This window comes from Eumetopias jubatus, unplaced genomic scaffold (genome assembly GCF_037043125.1).
Source record: "Eumetopias jubatus isolate StellerSeaLion01/CBP00866 unplaced genomic scaffold, mEumJub1_p1.0 scaffold_12, whole genome shotgun sequence".
Taxonomy (NCBI): domain Eukaryota; kingdom Metazoa; phylum Chordata; class Mammalia; order Carnivora; family Otariidae; genus Eumetopias; species Eumetopias jubatus.
This window is the reverse complement of record NW_028274818.1, coordinates 2,849,671-2,876,001: the sequence shown is the minus strand read 5'-3', so window position 1 is coordinate 2,876,001 and position 26,331 is coordinate 2,849,671. Positions and strand designations below refer to the sequence as shown.

Sequence of the window (26,331 nt, the reverse complement as noted above, 5' to 3'; positions counted from 1 at the left end):
TGAATTTGGGGATTTTTCTATTTTTTTGAGTGAGGCTTGGATAGCTATGTATTTCCCCCTTAGGACCGCCTTTGCAGTATCCCATAGGTTTTGGTCTGATGTGTTTTCATTCTCATTGGTTTCCATGAGTTGTTTAAGTTCTTCTTTGATTTTCTGGTTGACCCAAACATTCTTGAGCAGAGTGGTCTTTAGTTTCCAAGTGTTTGAATTTCTTCCAAATTTTTTCTTGTGATTGAGTTTCAGTTTTAAAGCATTATGGTCTGAGAATATGCAGGAAATAATCTCAGTCTGTTGGTATTGGTTGAGACCTGATTTGTGACCCAGTATGTGGTCTATTCTGGAGAAAGTTCCATGTGCGCTCAAGAAGAATGAGTATTCTGTTGTTTTAGGGTGGAATGTTCTGTATATATCTATGAGGTCCATCTGGTCCAGTGTGTCATTCAAAGCTCTTGTTTCTTTGTTGATTTTCTGCTTAGATGATCTGTCTATTGCTGAGAGTGGAGTATTGAGGTCTCCTACAATTAACATATTGTTATCAATATGACTCTTTATTTTGGTTAACAGTTGGCTTATGTAGATGGCTGCTCCCATGTTGGGGGCATAGATATTTACAACTGTTAGATCTTCTTGTTGGATAGACCCTTTAAGAATGATTTAGTGTCCTTCTGTGTCTCTAACTACAGTCTTTAATTTAAAATCTAATTTGTCTGATATAAGAATTGCTACCCCAGCTTTCTTTTGAGGTCCATTGGCATGGAAGATGGATCTCCATCCCTTCACTTTCAGTCTGGATGTATCTTTAGGTTCAAAATGAGTCTCTTGTAGACAGCATATGGATGGGTCCTGTCTTTTTATCCAATCTGCAACCCTGTGTCATTTTATGGGAACATTTAGGCCGTTCATGTTGAGAGTAATTATTGAAAGATACGAATTTATTGTCATCATGTTGCCTGTGAAGACCTTGTTTCTATAGATTGTCTCTGTAAATTTCTGTTCTATATCACTCATGGGGTCTTTCTCCTTTTATAGAATCCCCCTTAATATTTCTTGCAGGGCCAGCTTAGTGGTCACATATTCTTTCAGTTTCTGCCAGTCTTGGAAGCTCTGCATCTCTCCATCCATTCTAAATGACAACCTTGCCGATAAAGTATTCTTGGCTGCATGTTCTTCTCGTTTAGTACCCTGAATATGTCTTGCCAGGCCTTTCTGGCTTGCCAGGTCTCTGTGGATAGGTCTGATGTTATTCTGATGTTCCTTCCCTCTGTATGTAAGGAATCTCTTCCCCCTAACTGCCCTTAAGATGGTTTCCTTGCTTCTAAGATTTGCAAGTTTTACAATTACATGCCGGGGTGTTGCCCTGTTTTCCTTGATCTTGGGAGGGGTCCCCTCTGCCTCTAGGACACGAATGTTTGTTTCATTCCCCAGATTGGGGAAGTTCTCAGCTACTATATGCCCAAATATATCTTCTAGTCCTCTCTCTCTCTCTCCATCCCGTCAGGGATTCCAATAATTCTGACACTGGAACATTTCATGGTGTCACTTTATTTCTCTGGTTCCAGTTTCATGGATTCTGAGTTGTTTTTCCCTGGCCTCCTCTTTTCCCTTTTTATCTACTAAATGGTCTTCCATTTGTTCTTTTGCCTTGCTTAACCTAGCTGTTAGATTATCTAGATTACATTGGATCTCATTGATAGCATTTTTATGTTCTGCCAGTTCAGCTTTCATTTCTGCCCTTAGAGACTCTATGTTGCCATTAATCAATTTCTCCATTCTAGCTGTTGTCTTCACAATTGCTAGCTTGAATTCCATCTCTGACATCTTGGTTATATCTGAATCCCTTTGTAAATCTGTGGCATAAGTCATAATCTTTGAGTCTTTCCTATTTTGGGGGTTCCTCCTCCTAGTCATTCTGTTGATGGGTGTTTGAGGGAATGTATAGAATCCAAATTATTGACCACAACCCAAGCAAGATGCACCTGTTTTTGAAGGGCCTTAGTGTTGCTGGCCTCTTGTTTTCCCAGCCTGTCTTCTGGGGGAGGGGCCTTGCCACACTGTTACTCAGTCAACCTTGTTTGGACAGAGTTGCCCTGCCCCCTGTGGTGGGGGATGGGCTCAGTGAAAACCGGTTTTCTGGGGCTTTTGTTCTCTGGCAGCTTTATGCACATCTCAGAGCAGAAGACACCATTTCCAACCCTCTGCCTCAGAGCAGAGAGATTGCAGTCTGTTCTTCAGTGAGCTCTCCAGGCCACACCATCTCCATTTCCTTTTGTGCTCTTATAAACTGCAGTGTCCTGGGTTGTGCACCCCTCAGCAGCTCTCCCAGTCCTCGCCTCCAGGTTGGGGCACTCTCTGCCCTTTGTGCTTCTAAAACCACCAGTTTGCATGCATGGCCCTGCAGCTCCAGGTTTCTGTCCAGGTGGCTGCCCTAAAGTCCTTTCCCTGCCCCTACCAGTCTGTGAGTCTGTGCCCTGTCCCCAGTGTGGGAGGCTATTGATCACCAGCAGTGTAGGATCCCAGCAGTGTAGGATCCCTTTGGCTCGGCTCCCTCCCCCTTCCGTTTATCCTCTGATATCTGCCCTCAGAATCACGGCTCCCTGCTTCGTACCTCGAAACCAACTGCCTGCAATATTCTGTTTGTAGAGATCCAGATCTATCTTCTTACATCTCAGGCTGATTGTGTGGGTGTTCAGAGTGGTCTAGTAGATATCCAGCTCAATTCCGGGGACCGGTTGGAATAAGGTCCCCTACTCCTCCACCATCTTTTCCAGTCTCTATCAATGAGTTTATTAATTGACATACATTTTGGTGCTCCCAAGTTGGGGGCATAAATATTTACAATTGTTAGATCTTCTTGATGGATAGACCCTTTAATTATGATATAATGCCCTTCATCTCTTATTACAGTCTTTGTTTTAAAATCAAGTTAGTCTGATATAAGTATGGCTACTCCAGCTTTCTTTTGACATCCATTAGCATGATAGATGGTTCTCCATGCCCTCACTTTCAGTCTGCAGGTTTCTTTAGGTGTAAAATGAGCCTCTTGTAGGCAGCATATAGATGGATCTTGTTTTTTCATCCATTCTGATACCCTAGGTCTTTTGACTAGAACGTTTAGTCCATTTACATTCAGAGTGATTACTGAAAGATATGAATTTAGTGCTGTTGTGTTACCTGTAGAGTTGGTGTTTCTGGTGATATTCTCTGTTCCTTTTTAGTCTTTGTTGCTTTTGGTGTTTCTTTTCCCCACTCCAAGAGTCTCCCTTAGTATTTCTTGCAGGGCTGGTTTAGTGGTCATGAACTCCTTTAGTTTTTGTTTTTCCTGGGAAACTTTTTATTTTATTTTATTTTATTATGTTATGATAGTCACCATACAATACATCATTAGTTTTTGATGTAGTGATCTATGCTTCATTGTTTTCATATAATGCCCAGTGCTCCATGCAGTACGTGCCCTCCTTAATACCCCTCAACAGGCTAACGCATCCCTCCACCCCCTCCCCTTTAACACCCTCAGTTTGTTTCTCAGAGCCCATCGTCTCTCATGGTTCATCTCTCCCTCCAATCCCCCCCCCCTTCATTTTTCCCTTCCTTCTCCTAATGTCCGCCCTGCGGACATTAGGGAAGGAAGGAAAATGAAAATAAGTGAAACCATGTGGTAACTGACTTTCTCTGCTTGACTTATTTCACTTAGCATCATCTCCTTCAGTCTCATCCATGTGGATATAGAAGTTGGGTATTCATCTTTTCTGATGGCTGAGTAATATTCCATTGTATATGTGGACCACCTGGGAAACTTTTTATCTCTCCTTCTATTCTGAATGACAGCATTACTGGACAAAATATCCTTGGCTGCGTATTTTTCCCATTCAGCACTTTGAATATACCCTGTCCCTGTATTTCTGGCCTGTCAAGTTTCTGTGGACAGATCTCCTGTGAACTTGATTGGTCCTCCCTTGTAGGTTAAGGACTTTTTTTCTCTTGCTGCTTTCAGGACTTTTTCCTTGTCTGTGTATTTTGCAAATATGACTATGATATGCCTTGGCAATGGTCAGCTTTTGTTGAATTCAATGGGAGTTCTCTGTGCTTCTTGGATTTTGATGTCTGTGTCTTTCCCCAGATTAAGGAAGTGTTCAGCTATAATTTTCCTGAATAAACCTTCTGCCCCTTTTTCTCTCTCTTCATCTTCTGGGACTCCTATGATACAAATGTTATTGTGTTTTAAGTAGTCACTGAGTTCCCTAAGTCAACTTCATGGTCCATTACCTTTCTTTCTCTCTTCTTTTCAACTTCATTATTTCCCATAATTTTTATCTCCTATATCACTGATTCACCTCCTCTGCTTCATCCACCCTGTTTTTATGGCATCCATTTGGGTTTGCATCTCAGTTAACATTCTGAATTTTGGCCTGACTGGATTTTAGCTCTTTTATCTCTGCAGTAAGGTATTCTCTAGTATCTTCTATGTTTTTTTCCAGCCCAGCTAGTATCTTTATAATTGTTGTTTTAAATTCTAATTCAGACTTCTTACTTACATCTGTATTATTTAAATCCTTGGCCATGAGTTCTACTTCCTACTCTTCTTTTGGGGTGAATTTCTCCATCTCATCATTTTGTCCAGAAAACAACACAAAAAACAAATAAAAAAAACAAAAACCGAAAAAGTGAAAAACAAAACAAAAACCAAAAAAACTAAATCCTGAGTGTGTTTTGGTCTGCTTGTTAGAAGAACCTAGGTCCCAAAATAATAATAATAAATAAAATAAAATAAAAATAAGCAAAAATATAAAATATATATAAATTAAAAATAAGAAGAAATAAAAAAGGAACTGAAAAAATAAAATAAATAAAAAATAATTAAAAAATTAAAAATTAAAGTAAAAAGGAAGCTAGATCCTATTTCTCCTAGAGCTAAAGCTTTGCAACACTATGATCAGTAGACGTGGTGCAAGTGAGTTGTTTGAGCTGGTCTCCTCGGGGAGGGGTGTGTTGAGCTAATTCTCAGGCTGACTTGTTTCAGTGGAGATACACCCTCAGGGCACAGAGGGGCGGGACTCAGTGTAAGTGGTTCAGGACTCCACTAGGTGGTGCTGTTTTGCTCCGTGAAGTTTTTCAGGGCTGATGGGTTGGATGAATATGGTGTGCTCAGCCCTCTAGCCCAGGAGTTAGAAGTTTGCACCCCCCGCTCTTCAGTGAGCCCTTACAGAAATGCAATCAATCACCCTCTTGTGTCCCTGGTGTCCGTGTGAATCCTGCATTCGCCCTGCCTGTGTCTGAGCTGTTTTATCTCAGGCATGCAACGGAGTTTCAGAACTCCAAATTTTAGGGACTCCTGCATTGCAGACCCACACTGTTCCTCTGGAGGAGGGTCTTGCTGTGCTTTTGCTGTGTGCTGGCCAGTCCCAGGAAAGTGGGTGCTCAACCACACAACAGTTTGCCGTTTATGGCAAGGTGGAATGGAAATCCAGCACCAAGACTCACTGCTGTCAGCCGGCTTCCCTGCACCTATGCCTGGGAACAGTGTGCACATTGGCACCACTTGTTCTTGCAACCCAGGGGATCCTCACCCGACCACGCTGTCACTCCTGGCACTCTGCTCTGCTTCACCACCTGAGCACCTTTAAGCCTGACATGTCCCTCACAGTAGCAGACTTCTAACAGTTCAGATTTTGCACTCCGCTGCTTATAATACTTTGTGGTAGGCCTACAAAATCAGGCTCCTTCCCTGCTGCCATATCCACAGCTATATCTCCCCCAAGTCAACTCTCTGAACCTCCCACCTTCCAGGAGGTGGTCTCTCTTCTACTTGTAGACTTGTGGTTTTTGTTCTCTCAGAACTCTGATTGACTTCTTGGATGTTCAGAATGATTTGATAACTATCTAGCTGCGTTGGAAAGAGAGAAGCTTGTAGGGTCCCCCTACTCCTCCACCATCTTAACTCTCCAGTTTTTTTTCTTTTTTAGATCTTGCAATCTGAATTGATGCCAGTGGGTTAAAAACATCCCAAGGGAGAGTCTTGGGACTGAAGAAGAAGATCCCATGTTCCTAGAAAAGTAGAGAAGGTCCATCACCAAAAATTTCCCCCCAACTCCTGGATGGTGTCCCACCAGGATATATCAGAGGTTCCAGGTGTCAAAAGCAGCTGGTGGTGTCCTTCAAAGGAAATTGGTATTGATTACCATTCTTTCATAAAGGCCCCACAGGAGGGATGCCAGGGACCCCCTCCTTCCCCATTGCATTCTAGACTACAAATGGGTGCCAGAGCATGGACTGAAATACCGTGCTGTGCCATGAAGAACCTGACATTTTTAACCCATGGAAAACACCAGAAAAGTTTTACAAGGGGACATTACCCAATTTTGTAACTTACGTAGTCAGTAGGGGACATTGATGAAAAACAGTAAAGCTAGAAATCCATCATGATCTAAGTGACATCCCAACACATGTAGTCTGCACTGCCAATTTCTCTAGGAAACATCCTTGGTGAGGTTTTAATTCTATTCAGTACTGGTGTTGGCCAGTTCTGAGTGGAGTTTCCTCAGCCAGAAGTGGCTAGGCCAGGGATGTGGAGGGAATCACATTAGACCAATGAAGAGGAAACCTCACATGGGAGTCTTAAGTTCAGCAGCTGCGCTGGTCACTTAGGTAGCTGTCTCATGCCCAAGACAGACATCTTTCCATAAGGACAGGAATAAAGAGAGGTCATCAAGTTTCTGGGTCTTATTACCATTCTGGCCAGGGTACTAACTTCTAACCAAAAGGCAGGCTTTCTCCTCCTCCTAAAGTAGCCACGGGCTAGAGGTTTAGAGCCTGAGCAGTCAACAGGACAGTGTTCAATAAGACCAGAAAAAGCTCCTGGAGTGAAAGTAAAGGGAGAGGAGAGGAAATAGTCACCAAATTTCATCAAGGCTCAGAGTCCAGATGAGCAGACTCAAAGCCCCACGTTGGACACCAAATGATGTAAATGATGTGATTTGAAGTTTTGGGTTTGTGAGCGAATGGCTAAGGAAGAATTCTTGAGACATTTTTGGTGCAAAAAGTATTTTATTATAACATGGGGACAGGACCCGTGGGCAGAAAGAGCTGCACTGGCATTGTGATGGGTGACACTGTATACTTTTAGGTTTGTGGAGGAAGGTGGGCTAGAGATAAAGTAAGTTTCAAAGGAATTTTGAAGCGAGCCTTTCAAGATGTTGAGGGGCTACCTGCTGTTAGATAAGATTACTCTTGGTCTCCAGCAAAACATCAACATTAAGGCAGCCTCAAGTTCCTCAAAGAAGGTCACGCTCTGCATGTCTCAGGGATCTATCGGTGGGCTGCAAGCTGTAAGATTTGATTTAAGCTAGATTTCTCTTGCCTTTGTTTTCCTCGTTAGAGACCTAACAGAAGAAAGGACTAGAGAGACAAAAACAGATCACGAGAAATACTTCAGTTAGGGGAGCAAAAAGGAAAAAAAGCCCCATGAGGCAAATCAATACCCACATTGTGAGGATTTCAGAAGAAGGAAGGATGGACCAGAAAGATAAGGAAATAATGGCCAAGAACTCTCCAGAGCTGGGGAGGGAAATTGACAAACTATGAGAAACGTCCTGGGGCTGAAACAGGAAATAATTAGGAAAGATTCTTGGACCGCAAGGCTGCAGAGGGCCCCTCTGGGGACAGTCCACATTGGACACAGGGTTTCTGTGTGAGTGGATGGGGTTTTCCGTTTATAGGGCAAGCTCCTGCCTGAAGCCTCTGGTGCCCAAGAGCACCCATTGTACGGTGGCAGCCCCTGGCCTCTGAGACCGAGCCACCGCCCTCCACCCCGTGCTCCTTTGTTTCAGAGATCTTAGTTGATCTCACTAACTGACCATTTGGACCTCTTGTTTGTTTTGTTTTTGTTTTTTTTTCTTCATGAACTTAAATTCCTGCTCTTATGTTAAATTCTCCAATAAAGAGTAAGCCCATGAAACCCGAAGTGCCCTCCACCTTGATCCCAATAAAAGCAGAAGAACCCCAGGCTTGTGGCCTCGCTGTGTGGTCCCAGGCGTGTCAGGTACTTCCGAGGACATGTGAGTAATAAACCTCCCCCCCGCCCCCCACCATGTTTCCTGATGGTTATTGCTGGGGGCAGTGGTGAGAACCACAGGGGCTGATCCAGACACAACACTGGTTGTTGACAGCCTGAGACCCCCACATCACAGGTTCTTGTTTGTGTGCTTGATCACTCATCCCCTCATCTGTGCAGGTCTGAGTGGCACTTAGGGGAGCCTATTTTGCTAATCTGCAGAGGGGTTTCGTTTTGTTTCTGTTTTTTTAAGTAGGCTCAACGCCAAACATAGGGCTGGAACTCGTGACCCTGAGATCAAGAGTCGCATGCTCCACCAACCGAGCCAATCTGCAAATTTCTATTATTTTCCTCCTCAGCAACTTCAGGCCAGCTTGTATAAAGTTCAAAAGTCTTTTACATCCGCTTTGACCCTTTGACTTTGTGGGGCTCACATACCTTGGCATCACATAAAACATACCTTGACACCACACTCACCAAGTGTGTCTATATATTAGGACCTCATGTGACACGAAAGTTTGTATGAATTTAAGGTAAGGAAGGGTGTTTCCATTTGAAAAATGAAGAAAAAGTTATTTAAATACTAGCAAGTCCACAGCTTGGCATTTTCTGAGGACCCAGGCACAGCCTTGGAGACATTTTTCCTGACAGACGTGGACCACCCGAAGGTGGCCACCAACATCGGAAATGGCACAGCTACCAGCCCCAAAAGACAAGCGGCATGTAGGACGGTAGCCACGTTCACATTTTGAGAACACAGGCGAGATATGATTATTTTACTTCCTCTTTGTAACTCTCGTGAGCCTTATCTGAGTACCACTCTCCGGTCATCCTTTGCAGATGGGGGAGAAGCCTGGCCTTTGGTGAGATGAGCTTTCCCTGCCATCGGCCAGGCCAGGTCGCCGGGCTTCTGCAGCTGCTGCTGTTGACCCTGGGTGAGTAGGGGCCACACAGGGACAGGGGCCTAAGTTCCTAATGTCAGCCAGTGGGGGGAAACCCAGGGGCTTCTGTCTCCGCTTTCACGTGGGCTTCAGAGACATAGCAAGAGGTGGAAAGTGAGCAGAGCCGGGTTTCCAGGAAAACCAAAAGGCTCCAGAGAGACCTTGGAGTCTTTTGTGGCCCCTTGGCCTCCTGCCTGGTCCCTCTCCCACCTCATAGGAAGCTGGGATTTTTCTCTCTGCCAAACCCCACCTCTAAACCCTCAGAGAAACAATTACTGCCAACATGGGCAAGGGAGAGAAGGTCTGCAGAGCAATACAGCTCCCTTCCTGAGATTTTAAGCCAATATTTAACCAGAGATTGAAAAAGTCGGGGGATGGGCGCCTGGGTGACTCAGTCGTTAGGCGTCTGCCTTCAGCTCAGGTCTTGATCCCAGGGTCCTGGGGTTGAGCCCCATGTCAGGGCTCTCTGCTCAGCTGGGAGTCTGCTTCTCTCCCCCTCTGCCTCTTCCCTTCCTTGTTCCCTCTCTCGCTCTTGCTCTCTCAAATAAACAAATAAAATCTTTTAAAAAAAAAGAAAGAAAAAGTAGGGGGAACAAGCGCCCAAGAAGTGAGGTTGGGGGGGTAGATAAAGCATCTCTCCCAGCCCTTCTCTGCTTCTGCCCTGCCCAGTTCAGGCCGGAGAAGAGAGGGAGAGCGAGCACAAGCTCCTACGTGCATAGCAAGGAGACCAGGGGTGTGGGTACGAGACATTCGCGTAAATGTCATCCCATAAATCATAGGCTGTATTTTTGTTTGGGCACTATGGGAGGTATGGAATGTGGAGGAAGGAATGGGAGGGAGAGCCTGAGAAGGGGCTGTGGCTGGGTTGCTGGGGCATCTCTCAGAGTCTAAGGAAGCGATGGAACAGCATCATTCCATGCTAACCTTTAACCCTTGGCTCTCCCACAGCTTCCGGACAAGAGCAGTCAGGTCAGTCTTCCTTTCTCTTTCCTTCCTGCTCTCTGGGCATTGGTCCTCCTGGCCAGCACGCCTGTCCCCGTAAATGCAGGCTGAGCGGATGTGCCAGCATGAGTGGTGCTGCCGCTCTGGGGTCACACCTGTTACCATGGCCGGTGAACAGAACCTCCTGTGATCTCTGCAGCCTTCAGTTCTTTCCCCATCAGTGCAGGGCAAGGAAGCATTTGCAGAGATAGGAGGCTAATGCCCAGAACCTTCCAACTGTCCCCTTTCTTCCCTAAGGACCATCCCCCCACACCTGTATATTCAAGCTAGAGCCACAATCAAAGGACAGAAAAACAGCTCCCATTCACAGAACAAGTGCTGCAGCCAAATTTTTATACACCTCCAAGGGAGCTCATGTTGCTGTCCTGCTTCAATTTCTGGTCCCATTTGTTGGTTGCAATCTTATATACAAAGGTGATTTCCCAAGCAGCCCGTGCCTCTCCATTCAAATTCTTTATATGCTTTAATCTTTTACTGTGTCTGACTTAGATGCAGTGTAGACAAAGGTTGTCTTCTCCATAGAATCTCAAGTTAAACAAAGTTTAAAAGTAATGAAAGCAGGGGGAAAAAATGTTCATTATATATGAGCCACCAACTAGGAAGTGGTTTTTCAGAGTTTAGAAACTACATCCCAGGCCCACCTATACCTTGACAGAGCATTTCAAAATCAGCCACCTACAGAGGCCCTCATAGTGTGTCCCCAGCTACACATCCTGCCTCCTGAGCTTTTCTGAGCCCACCCCAGGGACCTGAGACCTCTCCCCTGTGACACCCACCTGCCCACTTCTGGGCTAGGCAAAGGATGAGGAAGAGCAGGTTCTGCCCCAGGCCTGTCCCTAGGTTGTATCTGCTCCCTTCCCAGTGGGAATGAGCCCAGCTGCAGGTTGGGCCCTCCCCCGGGTTCAACCCACCTCCCATTTACATTCACCTGCTGCACCTTTCTCTTTCCTGTTCAGCAACATTCCCAAAAGCTTTTCTTCTCCTCACACCTCCATGGTCCACAACCTTCAAAGGAGAGGAAGTGACTCTCACCTGCAAGGATCACCATTCTCTGGCCCAGGGATACATATCTTGGTATTACAATGGGGATTTCTTGAAAAAAGGACCTGAAACAATCCAAATAAACAAGTCTGGACGTTACTCATGCAAGACCCAAAGATCTTCCCTCAGTGACCCCGTGCATGTGGAATTTTTATCTGGTGAGGAAAGAAAGGGGTGAGTTCCTGAAACCAAGCTGCTGGGCACATGTCTGAAGGCTGGGTGAATGCAGGGAACCCAGACAGGGTTGTAAGCAGACCTGAGGATATCTGATGAGCTGTTCCCAGTGTTTGCAGGGCTCTAGCTCTTCCCTCATGGGTAGAAGTGAGAGTTTGAAGAAAGAAAGAGATGGAATAGGTTTGTTCACTCTTTGCAGACTGGCTGATCCTCCAGGCTTCGCACCCTGTCTTTGAAGGAGATGATGTAGATCTGAGATGCCGGGGGAAGAAAGAAAAAGATATTAATGAAAAGATTTACTACAGAAATAACAAAGTAATTAGGCGTGACTATAACTCAGAAGTCGTAAGACTACATTCCGTCTCCAGGGACAATAGCAAATATCACTGTACTACTTCTAGAGAATCTTTTTGGATACGACGGGAAGAAATTTCAAAACCTTTAAAGATCCAAGTTCAAGGTAATGGCTACACTCCTGTGGGTAATAGGTCTTGGCAGGGGAAGTGTGTGAGGATCAAAGAGGGAGTACTCATCAGTGGGGACTTCATGAGAAGCCTTTTCTGAGCAGCCAGGGGAAGGAGAAGGGAGGTGGTTCCATCTCCATGGGTCCCTACCTCCTGACGCTCTGCTGAGAACACAGATGCATCTCTCCAGGAGTTTGGAGCCTCACTGCCCTGGAAACTGTGTTTGTTCCCTCTAGAGCTGTTTCCACATCCTGTGCTGAGAGTCAGCTCCTCCCAGCCCATCGAGGGGAGCCCAGTGAGCCTGAAATGTGAGACCTGGCTCCCTCCACTGAGGTCACACATTCAGCTTCAGTTCCGTTTCTTCAGAGAAGATAAGGTCCTAGGATCTGGCTGGATTGACTCCCCGGAGTTCCAGATCCTCACCATGTGGAATGAAGACTCAGGGTCCTACTGGTGCCAGGCAAAGGCAGTGACCCCCAATATCATAAAAAAAAGCCTGAGATCTCGGATACATGTGCAGAGTGAGTATCTGTGCAGCAGCTTTTCCGAGTGAGGAGAGCAGAGCATGACTTCTGCTCCCTGAGATAGCGAACATGGCAGAAAGGAGCTGCCAGCCATCCCGCTCTCCTTTTGTCTTAGGTTCAACGTTGGCCTCACTTCCCTATAACATTCTCTCCCATCTAAGTTAGGTGATAGTTGTTATTGATCATTTCCTGGGTGTCCAACATGTGGGGGCCTCAAAGACATACAGGGTACATTTTCTCATGGGTCAACAGTTAACAAAAAGCACCGATGACCACACGAAGTCTGTAGAGGGCCCTATGGGGCTGTCCATGTGTCGACCGAAAATTATTCAAATAATAAGAAAAGAGGAAGATAACCACAAACTGAAATAGTCAGAGAAGAAGGTGGGGAGGTGGTGCTGAGACTGGAGGAGCTTGGAGGATGGAGAGAGGTTTGGGATCTGAATCAAGTCACTTCAGGATACAAGGAACCTTCCCTGTTCTCTCTTTCTTTGTGGTCCATTGATACATCAGAGATGCCTTAGAGATAAAGGTCTGTAAAACTTGACTGTGGTCAACACTAAGTTTAAAAAGAAGATAGACCTGGTGCCCACATTACCCGAGGATGGTAACTATTGTGTGGGGGGACAGGTACGGCTCCCTTCATAAGAATGTACACAATCAGGTCCTTATTTCCCACTTTAGACCCATTGATATTGGCTTATTCGTGGCAACCCCAGCCTTCCCCTTGGCCCTGCAGCACCTGCCTTTGAGACCCTCTCAAGACCTTCTCTGTCCTCCTAGGGATCCCTGTGTCTGATGTGAATCTAGAGATCCAGTCCCCTGGGGGCCAGCTGATTGAAGGAAAAGATCTGGTCCTTATCTGCTCAGTAGCCAAGGGTACAGGGACTGTCACATTCTCCTGGCACCGGGAGGGCACGGAGAGGCGCTTGGGCAGGAAGGTTCAACGTGCCCTGTCAGCAGAGCTGCAGATAGCCACCGTGAGGGGGCAGGATGCTGGGAGGTACTACTGCTCAGCCGACAACCTCTATGGCCCCATCCTCAGTAAACGGATCAGAGTCACACTGAGAAGTAAGTTCCTCCTTCTTTCACTCAACCTTGTTCCCCAGCCAGGGTTTAGGTTCTCTGTCAGCTACTAGGATCTTCTGAAGGAGGCAAGGAACAGAGGCATGAAGATTTAAATGCCAGCAAGGAATGGCAAAGGTGGAAAGTAATGTGAGACAATTTTGTCTTGCGGAGAAGACTGAGTAGTAATGAAAACAAAATTATCTAACATCTCTCCTCATGGTTCAAGGAATCCATCTACTTTTAGGCTCCTTGAGTGGAGCCATTAATCTGTCACAGTGTCAGGGACTCTCTCTGACGGCCCCCTGTCTCCCTCAGGCCCCGTGTCCCGCCCCGTCCTCACTGTCAGGGCACCCGGGGCCCGGGCCGTGGTGGGGGACGTGGTGGAGCTTCGCTGTGAGGCCCAGAGCGGCTCTCCCCCGATCCTGTACCGGTTTTATCACGAGGACGTCACCCTGGGGAGCAGCTCGGCCCCCTCTGGAGGAGGAGTGTCCTTCAACCTCTCTCTGACCACAGAACATTCTGGAAACTACTCCTGTGAGGCCAACAACAGCCTGGGGGCCCAGCGCAGCGAGGCGGTGCCACTCAGGGTCACAGGTAGGACATGTCCTGACCCCAGGTCCATATTCCTCCCACTAAATTATGCTGGATATTTCCTTTATTATCTGGTATACATGCTCAATTAAAACTGCCCATGAACTATGTTTCCTCCCTCAGTTCCAGTATCCCGCCCTGTCCTCACCTTCAACCCTGCCAGGGCCCAGGTTGTGGTGGGAGATTTGTTAGAACTTCGCTGTGAGGCCCAGAGAGGCTCCCCGCCAATCTTATACTGGTTTTATCATGAAGATGTCATCCTGGGGAGCACCTCAGCCCCTTTTGGAGGAGGAGCATCTTTTAACCTCTCCCTGACCACAGACCATTCTGGAAATTACTCCTGTGGGGCTGACAATGGCCTGGGAGTCCAGAGGAGTTACATGGTGACACTCAACCTCACAGGTGGGTTGGGGGTACCTGAGCTACGGGTTACAGTTAAGGTCAATAAAATATTTTTCCTACAAACTATTCAAATTCTACCAGCACAAAGAGTTTTTGAACATGCCACCAAGGCTTGGGGCTTCTAGAGATTGTGCTGATTTCATGGGGGAAGGAAAGGGAAGAGATTTCAATCTTAGATGCTGACAATCATGTGCCATTATTTTGAAAGTTACAAATTATACTGGAGATAATTTAAATGGAGGAATCAGAACCTGGAACAAAACTGCCCTGATAGATCTCTGGCCCCCACCTTCATGTTGTCTAGATCAAAAACACTTGCCAACAGAACTCAAATATAGGTCTTCCCACTTAGGGCTTTCCACGAACAAAGTAATCCATATCACTGTGGGCATCGTCGGGTGGCTGCTAAGCATGCTTGGCCTTGCTGCTACTGCTTCTTTGGTGAGTCACTTCAGGACCCAAAGGAAATCAGGTGGGTGTCTATGTATTACCCTTTGGAGTTGTGACTTTTGCCATTGCTATAATACTTGGGACTTGTATGGTGCATCTTATTAAGGTCATTATTCTCTTCCAAACACTAGACTCTCAGTTCTACTCACTGGCACTCTGTAGGCAATAGTGACAAAAAGGTAGAATACATTTCTCAATAAAGTTGTTACTCCATGTGTTTAAATTGAGATTTAAGTCAGGTAGCAGAATTTTGCTTCCAATTAAAAATTAGAAAGGTAAGTATTTACTATTCTACTCCAGATTCAAAGCTTACTGAGAACAAAAGGAATAATAATAAAGCCTTCCGTTTGTAACAACAAAAAATAAGTAATAGCATGGTGCAAACCATAGACTCTGAGATATATTTGAGTTCCAGTCAAATATCGTGAAATTTGGAAAATTAATGGAGATGCTGAGAATGAAATTAAAATTTCACAATATTTGACTGGCTAGAACCTCCTGTACATGCTGAATAGAAGTGGTGAGAGCAGACATGCTGGTCTCATTCCTGATCTTAGGGGAAAGTATTTGGTCTCTCATCATTTACTATGATAATGTTAGCTGTGGATTTTTTATACATTTTTTTTTATTAGGCTAAGGCAGTCCCTACTATTTATAATTTGCTGAAAGTTTTTATAGGAAAAATGTTTGTCAAATGCTTTTTCGACATTGATTAAGATGATCATAGGATTTTCTTTTCTAGTCTATTGATATGGATTTTGAATTTTGAATGTTAAAACAGGCTTGCATTTGTGAGGTCAACTTCACTTGGTCATGATTGTTGAATTTGATTTGGTAAAATTTTGTTAAGAATGTTTGCAACTACATTCATGAGGGATATTGCTTGGTAGCTTTATTTTCTTGTCATACCTTTATCTGACTTGATGTTAAGGTAACACCCACTTAGTTACCTCTTCTGGTATTTGTCATTCCTTTTTGTGTTTCCACTTTTCCTATGGTATCATTTTCTTTCTGCCTGAATTACTTTTCATATTTCTTACAGTATGGGTCTGCTGGTGAACTTGCCTGGTTGTGTTGCTAAAGTCTATTATATCCTTACTGATTTTCTACTTGATCTATCAACTATTGAAAGAAGGGTAGTGAAATTGCCAACTCTAATTATGGATTTATCCATCTCTTCTTACAATTCTATCAACTTTTGCTTCAGGTATTTTGAAGCTCTTTTATTAGGTGCATAAATGTTTATAATTATTTATGTTTTTGATAAAATGACCACTTTATCTTTGTGAAATGATATTTTTATCCCTGGTAGTGTCATTTACTCTGAGATAATCTTTGATATTAATGTATTAATATAAGTAATGTTAATATGGTATTTCTTTTTTTTAATATTTTATTTATGCATTTGAGAAAGAGAGTGAGAGAGACAGCATGAGATGGGGGAGGGTCAGAGGGAGAAGCACACTTCCCACTGAGCAGAGAGCCTGATGTAGGATTTGATTCTGGAACTCTGGGATTGTGACCTGAGTCAAAGGCAGATGCTTAACCCACTGAGCCACCCAGGTGCCCCTAACATGGTATTTCTTTATCCATCTTTTTACTTGTAACCTATTTGGGCCTTTATATTTAAAGTATTTTTTATAAATAGATAGCATATATTTAATTCTTTTTATCCAATAACAATCTCCAACTTTTAACTAAGGTGTTTAGACCATTTACATTAATGTGATGATGGGCGCCTCGGTGGCTCAGTTGGTTATGCGACTGCCTTCGGCTCAGGTCATGATCCTGGAGTCCCAGGATCGAGTCCCACATCGGGCTCCCTGCTCAGCGGGGAGCCTGCTTCTCCCTCTGACCCTCCCCCCTCTCATGTGCTCTCTCTCTCTCTCTCTCTCTCATTCTTGCTCTCTCAAATAAATAAATAAAATCTTACATTAATGTGATGATAAGGTTAGATTTAATTCTATTATTTTGCTATTTGTTTTCTATTTGTTCCATCTGTTCTTTGTTTTCCTTTTCGTTTTTTTCTACCTTCTTTTAGACCAATTGAGTATTTTTTTATGATTCCATTTTTTCCCTTTGTTGGCTTATTAGGTATATAATTCTTTGTTTTGTTTACTTTACTGGTTGTTTTAGCATTTATAGTATAGACATCTAACTACAATCTATCTTCAAGTGACATTAGATCACTTCACATACAGTGTAAGGGTATTACCATCATGGGGCACCTGGGTGGCTCAGTTGGTTAAGCATCTAACTCTTGATTTTGGCTCAGGTCGTGATCCCAGGGTCATGGGATCAAGCCCCATATTGGGCTCCACGCTCAGCCACAGAGTCTGTGTGAGATTCTTTTTCCCTCTTCTTCTGCCCCTCCCCCCACTCGCTTTCTCTCTAAGAAAGTAAGTAAATAAATAAATAAAAATCTTAAAAAAGAAGAAGAATATTCCATCATGTACTCCATTTCTTCCCTCTTAGCTACAGTGCTATTATTTTTATAAACACTTACCTGTTAAAGAGACCTAAGTATAATTTAAGAATCGTACATATTTACTTAAGTAGTTACCACTTCTGATGTCCTTCATTCTTTTTTCTATCTCCGTATTTCCATCTGGTATTATTTTCTTTCTGCCCAAAAGGATTTCTTTTAACATTTCTAATAGTATGGGTCTGCTGGTGATGAATTATTCCAGCTTTTATATGTCTGTAAAGGTTTTTGTTTCACATTCATTTGCGAAAGATGCTTTTGCTGTTGTAGAATTATAGGTTGAGATTTTTTTCTTCTTTAAGTATTTTAAAGATTTTGCTTTACTGTCCTCTTGTGTGCGTTGTTTCTGACAAGAAATATGCTATCATCCTTTGTTCTTCTGTGACTGTGTTTTTTTTCTCTCTAAATGTTTTTTCATGGATCAGGGATTCTTGAATTAATGGACTTTTTTATTCAGTGTCTTGGGTGCCTATAAGGTTTCAATACTTTATATTTTGGAATTACTAAAACTGTACTTTCTGTCTGCCTCTCACTCAGCATAACATGGCATTTCCTTTTCTGTCAGGTCAAATGCTTCTGTTCTCCCTTTCTTAGGGCTTATATTGAAAATCAAGCAAGCAAACAAACAGATAAATAGAACATTTGGATCTCAGTTTAATGAAAAAACTTACACATTTTTCTTAATGATGTTGGTCAAGCATTGTCTTCTTACCCTTTTCTTTTCAGGTCAATCAATGAGACTGTCCTGTTTCTTTGCATGAAAAATGGCACCAACATTTTATGACTGATATTTTAAAGCTACTTAGTATTGGGCGCCTGGGTGGCTCAGATGGTTGGGCGTCTGCCTTCGGCTCCGATCATGATCCCGGGGTCCTGGGATCAAGTCCCGCATTGGGCTCCCTGCTCCTTGGGAGTCTGCTTCTCCCTCTGCTTCTCTCTCTCTCTCTCTCTGTCTCTCATGAATAGATGGATAAAATCTTTTTTAAAAAAAAGAAAACTACTTAGTATTTTCTTAAATAACATTACATATAAAATTAAGTGTGTGTATCATTTTTTAAAAAAATATATAAAGATAATAAGAGCACTAACCCTAATAGTACTCGTCATAAAATGTACCATTCATTTAGAGCCCATTATATGCAATTTTGTAGTTTGTCTACTCCCCATTATTCAATAACTACATTTCAGTTCAATTCAATCAATATTATTATAACCATATTAGAGATGAAAAAAATGGAGATGTTTCATAAGTTAAGTAATCTTTCCAAACTCATGTATCTATTAAGAGTCAGAGTTAGGGCTTACTTGGGGGTCTTCTTATCCCTTGACTCCATATTCTCTCACTGCACCTTGGTGACTTATGGAAGGCTGGTCACACCTCCTACTTTCAAAACTACTTTTCTATTTTATCATCTGTTTGTGTCACTTATTAATTAGAAACATACTAGAAGTGCAGACATAAAACCTTACTGTTGGAGTTCAAAAATGTTCAAAAAATAGATTGCTCAGTCAATACAACAACAACCAACACAGGGATGTCAAGATTAGCAACTATCATTTTATGTGATCCGTGAGAACAGGAACCCAGGAGGTTCTGACGTCCACATCTAGAGGAAGTGTTGTTTTAAATAACAAACTTAGTAAGAAATTCTGACAGTCCACCAGTCAGAGGGTATCTGTCTTTCTCATCTCAAAATTTTGCCAACTGTACTTCCCTTATAGCCAAGTCTTCCTTCTCATTATCCATCAGCCTTCTCAGGGAAGAGCTCAGCCCTTTCCATTTTTTCTAAAATATTATTCTGTCTGCTCCTTAAGCCTGAGTTTATCCAACTAGTTACCAAAGGGAGTGATAAATGTATTGACTCTGTGATTGAACTGCCTGGATGAAAATTCCAGCAATATAACTTGCCAAATACTTGATATTTGCCAGATAAATTAAACTCTCCAAACCCCAGTTTCTTTATGGTCATAATAATAGTTATCTACCATTTTGGTGCTATATAAACTGCTTAGCACTATGCCTGGCCCATATGTCTTCAGTGATATTAGCTTGTGTTATGTAAATAGCCACCTTCTGGGTCTATTCTCCCTTTTACATATGAAGAAATAAACTGACTTGCAGACACATCCTGAGACTTAGCTAACCCACCCACAAGAGAGGAGAGGGGCTGTACTGGTGTGAATCACAAATGCTCTAAGGAGGGATCATGCTCTTCCAGTTCAGCCATGGTTTGCAGACATCAATCAGTCATTTTTCATGAGAATGTTTACTTGGGGCAATAACTCATGGTCTCTAAGCCCAATGAGACAGACAGAGAGCCGCAGATAAATAGGCAACAGTCAGGAATGGGAAATTAGGAGGAGTCCTGCTTTGGGGCAGACCAAAAAGATTTCAGTGTTTCACTGATGATAGAAAACTGCCATATTTTCAAGGCTGATGGAGTAGCCTTCCAGATTAGGTTTACATGTAATCACCTAACATAAAATTGTTCAACTTGCCATTTTTTTTTTAGTCCTCAAAGTATATCCTTTAATTTGTTCAGTTGCTGAACAAACCTTTATTGAATATTGTGAACATTCTAGCCACTGGGAATATAAAAATAATTAAGACGAAGTTGTAGCCTCAAGTAACACACTCTTTCAGGATGGAGAGAGTTGGAGGGAAACATACAAATTGGTAATTGCCATCCAATACGGTGATTTTAATATTGCAGGGGTCTATGTGTGTGGAGATAGTTCACTTGATACAGCTCACTGGCCCCAGGGAAAGCCCTGGAGGAGGAAAGATCATTTGGAATCAGCCAGGTGAAAGAGAAGGAAAGAAGGGGTATGGAGAAAACACCCACTGTGGATAGGTTTGCAAGGGCCACAGGTAGAGAGAGGTCGAGCTTGTTATGGGAGCCCTATTGATTCAGTGTGTAGGAACTCTGCCTCTGGTCTCCATCTCCTAGGGCCGCAGTTAGGATAAAGAAGAGGAAGACGGAAAGCACTTGGCCCAGAGTTAAATACTAAGTTGTCTCTCTTGTGCTACTTGGCCATACCTCCTTAGAGTGCATGCTGCTTTTACTGACTGAATAAGTATGATTCTGGGCAACTATCTTTCCAGACCCCAACTACCTCATTGGTAATCTCCTATGGGGATGGGGAGGGGGGTGGTTAGAGCCGGATGTTCTCTAATATTTGCCATAGCTGAGACCTAGAATAAATCTGATTTCCAGGAAAGGACATTCTAACGTAGAGCCCACTACCTACACAGCTCACTCACCATCAGTCATCCTTTGTTTTTCAGGAGGACTTCGTGCCACTGGAACACCCAGGTGAGGTCTCTTGTTTCTTATGCTGCCAACGTTGTCATGATTTAGTCATGCCCACAAAACAGGGTCACAGAATTATAAGTATGTTAAAAAATATTTGACCGGACTTCCTATTAACATTTTCAAATTCTTACAAAACCCAAAAGTGTGATTCAGAAAGCCACTTTCAGCCACATTTATCATACTCACTTAGACCTACACATACACAGAACTCATGTCATCTGCTCTCCATGTTAATCTATCTACTTCCTTAAATGTGCCCTGGTGGAGAGCTGACCACTCACACCTTAATGGCATCATCTGTCACAGGGCTGCACCTCACTCTTCCCCACTCATCCCTCCACCACACACTCATGCAGGACATAATTGTTGAATGCTGGCAATGTTCAATTCCCAGTATTAATTGCAGAAGGAAACAGAAGTGGGAAAAAACACACCACTCTTTTCCCAGAAAGTCTTCATGGAATCTTACAGGAAAGGTAGATTATTGTAATATGAGCTGGAACATTGAAAGGGACCTTTTTCAAAAAACAAAAGTCAAGTTCTTTGGGAATGCAAAAGTCTTTGTGTATCAGTGTTTAAACATTTAAATTTTTGAGAACAATAAAAAATTAGGCGGATATAACTGTTTACCAAAAAGACCTTGAGACTGTGCACTTTTGCCCACTGACCTTGTGTCTGTCCGCCCTCTCTGTAATGCTGTCTTGGGCTGCACATCACGTCACACACACCTTCTGAGTCCTCTTGAGAGAGCCATGCAGAGTCAGGGTAGGCAGCCGTGATATTTTTAAAATATTTTATTTATTTATTATTTGAGAGAGAGAGCGCGAGTGAGTGTGAGCAGGGAAGGGGCAGAGGGAAAAGGAAGGAATTGTCAGAGAGAGAATCCCAAGCAGACTCCACACCGAGCGTGGAGCCTGATGCAGTGCTCGATTTCATGACCTTGAGATCATGACCTGAGCCAAAATCAAGAGTCCGACACAACCAACTGAGCCACCCAGGCGTCCCCACAGCCATGATATTTTTACGTGGACCGTGCTGGGCTCCTCCTGGATACCGGTTTTCCTGAGACTCGGTATGATCCACAAATCCTTTTCTCCCTTGTGTCTCTCGCTGTCTGTCACAGTTACAGTCCCAAGGAGCATCGAGAGCCTTCCCGGTCCGGGCCCTCCAACACAGACCCCCACAGGCCCATCCACTCTGAGCCAGCAGCCCTGATGGAGCTGCAGCCTGTGTATAGCAATGGTGAGGACTTCCTAAGTACCCCAGGGCTCCAGGGATGCGCCAGAGTGGGAGGAGAGACGGAGCCACTGCCCAGGAAGGAGTCACACTCAACTTTAAAATGACATTCCTGGCCCAGTGTCTGAGACAGAAGGTGGTTATGAACTTAGTGGCTGAGAAGGGTCTAGAGTGTGGGTTCTGGACTACAGCTAGCTATCATCTGTTCTCTCACAGTGAGTCCTGGACATGACAATCTGGTTTATTCCCAGATCTGGAGCAGCCATCATACAAAGGAAAATCCAGGTGAGACCCCTTCCAGACAAGTGGAGGTGAGGTGGCCATGTGTGAGTGGATCCTCGAGGGGCCTCTGATCAGGCCTCTCAAATATGAGTGGGGCACCGAAGGAAGGATCATCTCCTCCCGCACTGCCATCATATGGCTGAGTCCCTTCCCATGGGCCCATGGGCACTGCCACCGGACCCCGCAAACTCCCTGAGGACAGACACTATTGTTTCCCATGAACATACCGATAGCATTGGTTAGAAAACCAACCAGTGCAGTGCTTAGAAAACTATAGGCCTCTTCAAATACTGTTTCAAAGAATGCATGAGCGGTAATTGCTAGTGTCACCCTCTCATAACCTAATGTGTACACAATCATAATTCCCCCAACTGGTCTCTTTATTTCTAATCTTGTCCTCCTCTAGCCACCCCCAACACTCTGCTTCCAGCACAATCCCTCTGAGATACGCTGCTCATCACACCCTGCCTCGGTGACGCTTCATTCCAAAGCTGGACCCTTGCCTCCCCCTGCACTTCAGCCCCTCCTCACATCTCTGTCTTTACTCTAGCCGAGCTGAGCCTTCCCATTTTCCTGCTCATACTGGGCTGTTGCCTGCTTTGGTGCGCATGTGTCTTCTTTGTTCTGAAATGTCCTTACCCCCACCTACTTTACCCCCACCTGGTTTACCTCTGACCCCTGCTCGCATGTCAAGACATACCTCTGCGAAACGTCCACCAGCCCTCCCTGTGTCCGAACCTGGGAGGACGGATTACCCTTGTGGCAACAACAGAGTTCAGTATGTATTTCTCTCTTGGTGCCCATTGTACTGGTTGCATACATTTACACGTCCTTTGCCCCCCTTACAAATTATAGGCTCCTTGGGTATATGGGCTGAGTTTGTGTTGTTTCTCTGTCCTTGTAGCTTACCAGTGTTTAATAAAGGTCATTGTTCACTGAGTGCTTATTGGCTGAATAAATAAATGAAAGAGATCCAGAGGACCCCTTGGAAAGATAGAAGAAACACACACACTGAATTTTCTTAATGCTTCACTGCAAATCTTCACTGGGAATTTACTGTGTGGCCTTAGAATGGTAACCCCCTCTCCAGCCTCCTCCACTTTCCCTGCACAAAGTGAAACCCGTATTCCACTTTCTCCCAATCAGTGCAGCCACAGAGGCGCTGAATGGGAGTGGGAAGGGAGCAGGGGGACCACTTTGCTGGGGTGATGAGCAGTGGAGAGAGAAGGAAATCATCAGGAAAGTCACTCTGGACGTTTGGTGGGCAGGGGAAAGGCTTTATCAGTGCGCGAGGGTGGGGTACTCTGTCTGAGGCTTGGAAGAATCCAGCAGAGCAAACCGTTGAGAGCTGAGTCAGCAGAGGAGAGATTTTTGAAATGCATTATGAGTGGGTTGTAAGTTGGACTATGTCACCCACAGTCTAATACTTTTCTTCCCTCCTCCCATCCAACAGCACCTTCACCAAAGACACATCAGAAGGATGAGGTGGGTCACCCTTTCCGGCTCTCTCTCCCCTCTGCACCTCCTCACCTCTACTTAGGTACTTACTGTTTGTGGGTTTCCCACCAGGAACCAGCAATCATCTATTCAGAGGTGAAGAAGGCACATCCAGATGACCATGAAGGGCAGGCCCATGAAGATGCTGCAGAAAACTATGAGAATCTCCCATGTGCACCACTGGCCCTAGACCGCTAGCCCTCTGCCCAGAGTGGCCCACAGGGAGCCTGGGAGCAGCCCATGTCTTCTCCCTGTTCTCCACAACCATGCACCCGCCTTCCGTTAAGGGGGCTGGGTGAAAGTTCTGCCCCACCCCTCCGTGACTGAGTCTCTGTGTTCTCTGGGAACAGAAGGGGCAGCATTTCAGTAAACATTGCATTTCTTCACAGTAGAGACACGTGTGAAGGCAGGGCAGATGGGCCTTCACCTCCTGGGTCCGTGGAACAGAGGAGGAGGGGCGGATGGTCTAGCCAGGATCACAAGGGTGCAATCATGACCATGTGCTCCAAGTGTGATCGAAAGCTTTGAATGCGCCATCTCTGCATAGACAATTTGCTCTAAACACTTTGTTTCCTTTTTTAGATAGATAGGTGATAAGTGACTGATGATGATATTAATGAATAAGATAAATAGAGATATAAGACACACACACCAATCCACTCAGAATTTGGGGCCTTCACGAGTCTTCCTCTCTCAAAAGATCAAACCTCCCCCCTTCCTGTAGCAGCCGAGTTCCACTGCTTAATTGTTCAACGTCCACTTTTTGGAGGCTCCAGAAATCAGCAGCAATCTTGGAATCCCAATGGAGCCGGTGACTCTCACGACTCACAGGGCAAAGCCTAGTGTTGTGAGACACCCCTCCCATTGCCCACCGACTCCCAATTAATTCAAGCACTGAGTGTCCACCGTGGGAGAAAACATTTAAAAAGCATGCCATCTGTGCTTAAGTCTCCAGAAAAGCAGCAGAGTTGCTTTGAGTGGCTTTTATTCGTATGGAATAGCTGGAATTGTTAGCCTGTGTCACCTGGGGTGACACTGAACTTTTACTGCAGTAAAAAAAATAGACCTTAGCAAGCTGGTGCGTTCACTGAGGACTGGTATACATCCACTGATACACGTTATGGACAGCAGGGATTTTACACCTGCCATATTTATGACTCCAAGTAAATAACACAGTGAGGCTTTGCAAACCTTTGGAGTAGCAAGAATAAAAAGTACTAAGTGTATTTCAAATGTTATTCCTTTCCCTGTGGTGTCAGAAGCTTAGGCAACGGGAAGTGTAACATACAGCAAAATGCAATCCAATTTGAGGTTTTAATCTTAGCCTCAGGAATTTGGCTAGCAAGCTAATTTGCTGAGGGGAAAAAAAAAGTGATGTCCTTTATAAAGAGGGAATATATTATTTGTTACCAAAGAGAGACTTATATGTCTTGTTTCCATATTAGCTGGTACAGAATGCTCTCCAGAATGTATACTTGGCCTTTAGAGAGAGCAAGAAGTCCAGGTGTAATCTGTGCCTATGCTTAAATTTGGCCGTGAGTGCCTCCCAACTTTGGGCTCCAGGAAGAATAGAGCCATATAAGGGGGAGGGGGACATTCCACGAGGTGCCAGCTGTGGGAAACCCATCTGAAAGAATGGTGACAAAAGGCAAAGTCCCCAAGGGAGAGAGGCAGCATTGGGGCACCTGGGTGGCTCAGTCGTTAAGCATCTGCCTTCGGCTCGGGTTATGATCCCAGAGTCCTGGGATCGAGCCCCACATCGGGCTCCCTGCTCGGTGGGAAGCCTGCTTCTCCCTCTCCCACTCCCCCTGTTTGTGTTCCCTCTCTCACTGTGTCTCTTTCTGTCAAATAAATAAATAAAATCTTTAAAAAAAAAAAAAGGCATCATTCCATGGCCGGTAAGAGTCACTCTGCAGAAGGGCACGTCAGCCGTGGAACAGCCACCAGGACGGCAGCCACTCAGGTGGACAATATCCGTGATGCCACGGCAAGAGATGGAGACCGCGCGGGGCTCTCTGGTGCACAGAACAGCTCTGACAGGGTGCGGACCCTTCTCCCAGAACTCCTTATCCAGGTCCTCAAACTGAGGGCAAACAGTACCGGTGAGCAGTCAGGGAGAGCCTAAGGAATAACTGGGAGAATATCCAAGAGGAAATCATATTTCCAGCTAGTCAAGAAGGTAACATTTGAGTCATCAAGATCTAAGACATGACTATAATCTCTTTCTTTATATTATATTTATTTCATTTATTTACAGATGTCTTGAAGAATAATTTATATGCAATAAATCACACATATCTGAAGTATACAATTTGATTTTTTGGCAGAAATGTACATCCACGAAACCACCACAATCAAGATCCCAAACATCTCCATCACACCCCACTGCTCTCCTGCCCTAAGGAACACCTCTTTCCCTCCACACCTTCTCATGCCATCACGAGATGCTTTCTGTCACTTATGTAAATAGGATCATACAGTATATACTCTTTTGTGCCCGCTTCCCTCACTAAGCAAGAGAATTTTGAGACTCATTCACATTGTATCAAATAGCCGCAACACATTCCTTTTTATTGCTACATAATATTCCATTGGATATACCACATTTTCATTATCCATCTCTCTGTAAATGGACATTTAGATTTTTTCATTTGTCATTAAAAATAATACTACGAAAATTCACATACAAGTGTTTGTGTGGACATGTTTCCATTGCTCCTTTGTAAATACCTGGGAGTATAATTGCTGAGTCACATAGTAGATTTATGTTGAAGGTTTTAAGAGGCTTGATACTCTTTTCCAAAATACCT

General features: G+C 44.3%; 1 protein-coding gene across 5 annotated transcripts; it reads left to right on the top strand.

Moving 5' to 3' along the window:
* Positions 1 to 8,688: 8,688 nt before the first annotated feature.
* On the top strand, positions 8,689 to 26,078 carry FCRL3 (Fc receptor like 3). 5 transcript variants are annotated; one of them, XM_028090198.2, is made up of 14 exons: positions 8,690 to 8,982; positions 9,937 to 9,957; positions 10,947 to 11,189; positions 11,405 to 11,665; positions 11,906 to 12,190; positions 12,977 to 13,264; positions 13,577 to 13,855; positions 13,976 to 14,254; positions 14,607 to 14,726; positions 20,479 to 20,506; positions 21,630 to 21,748; positions 21,959 to 22,027; positions 23,478 to 23,509; positions 23,594 to 26,078. In XM_028090198.2, the coding sequence occupies exons 1-14, from the start codon at positions 8,916 to 8,918 to the stop codon at positions 23,717 to 23,719; spliced, it is 2,217 nt and encodes a 738-aa protein (XP_027945999.1). In that variant the 5' UTR covers positions 8,690 to 8,915; the 3' UTR covers positions 23,720 to 26,078. The 5 variants fall into 5 exon arrangements, with proteins under 5 accessions (XP_027946000.1, XP_027945999.1, XP_027946002.1 ...); XM_028090199.2 differs by lacking the exon at positions 9,937 to 9,957 and having other exon boundaries at positions 8,689 to 8,982; XM_028090201.2 differs by lacking the exon at positions 10,947 to 11,189 and having other exon boundaries at positions 8,691 to 8,982.
* Positions 26,079 to 26,331: the final 253 nt, after the last annotated feature.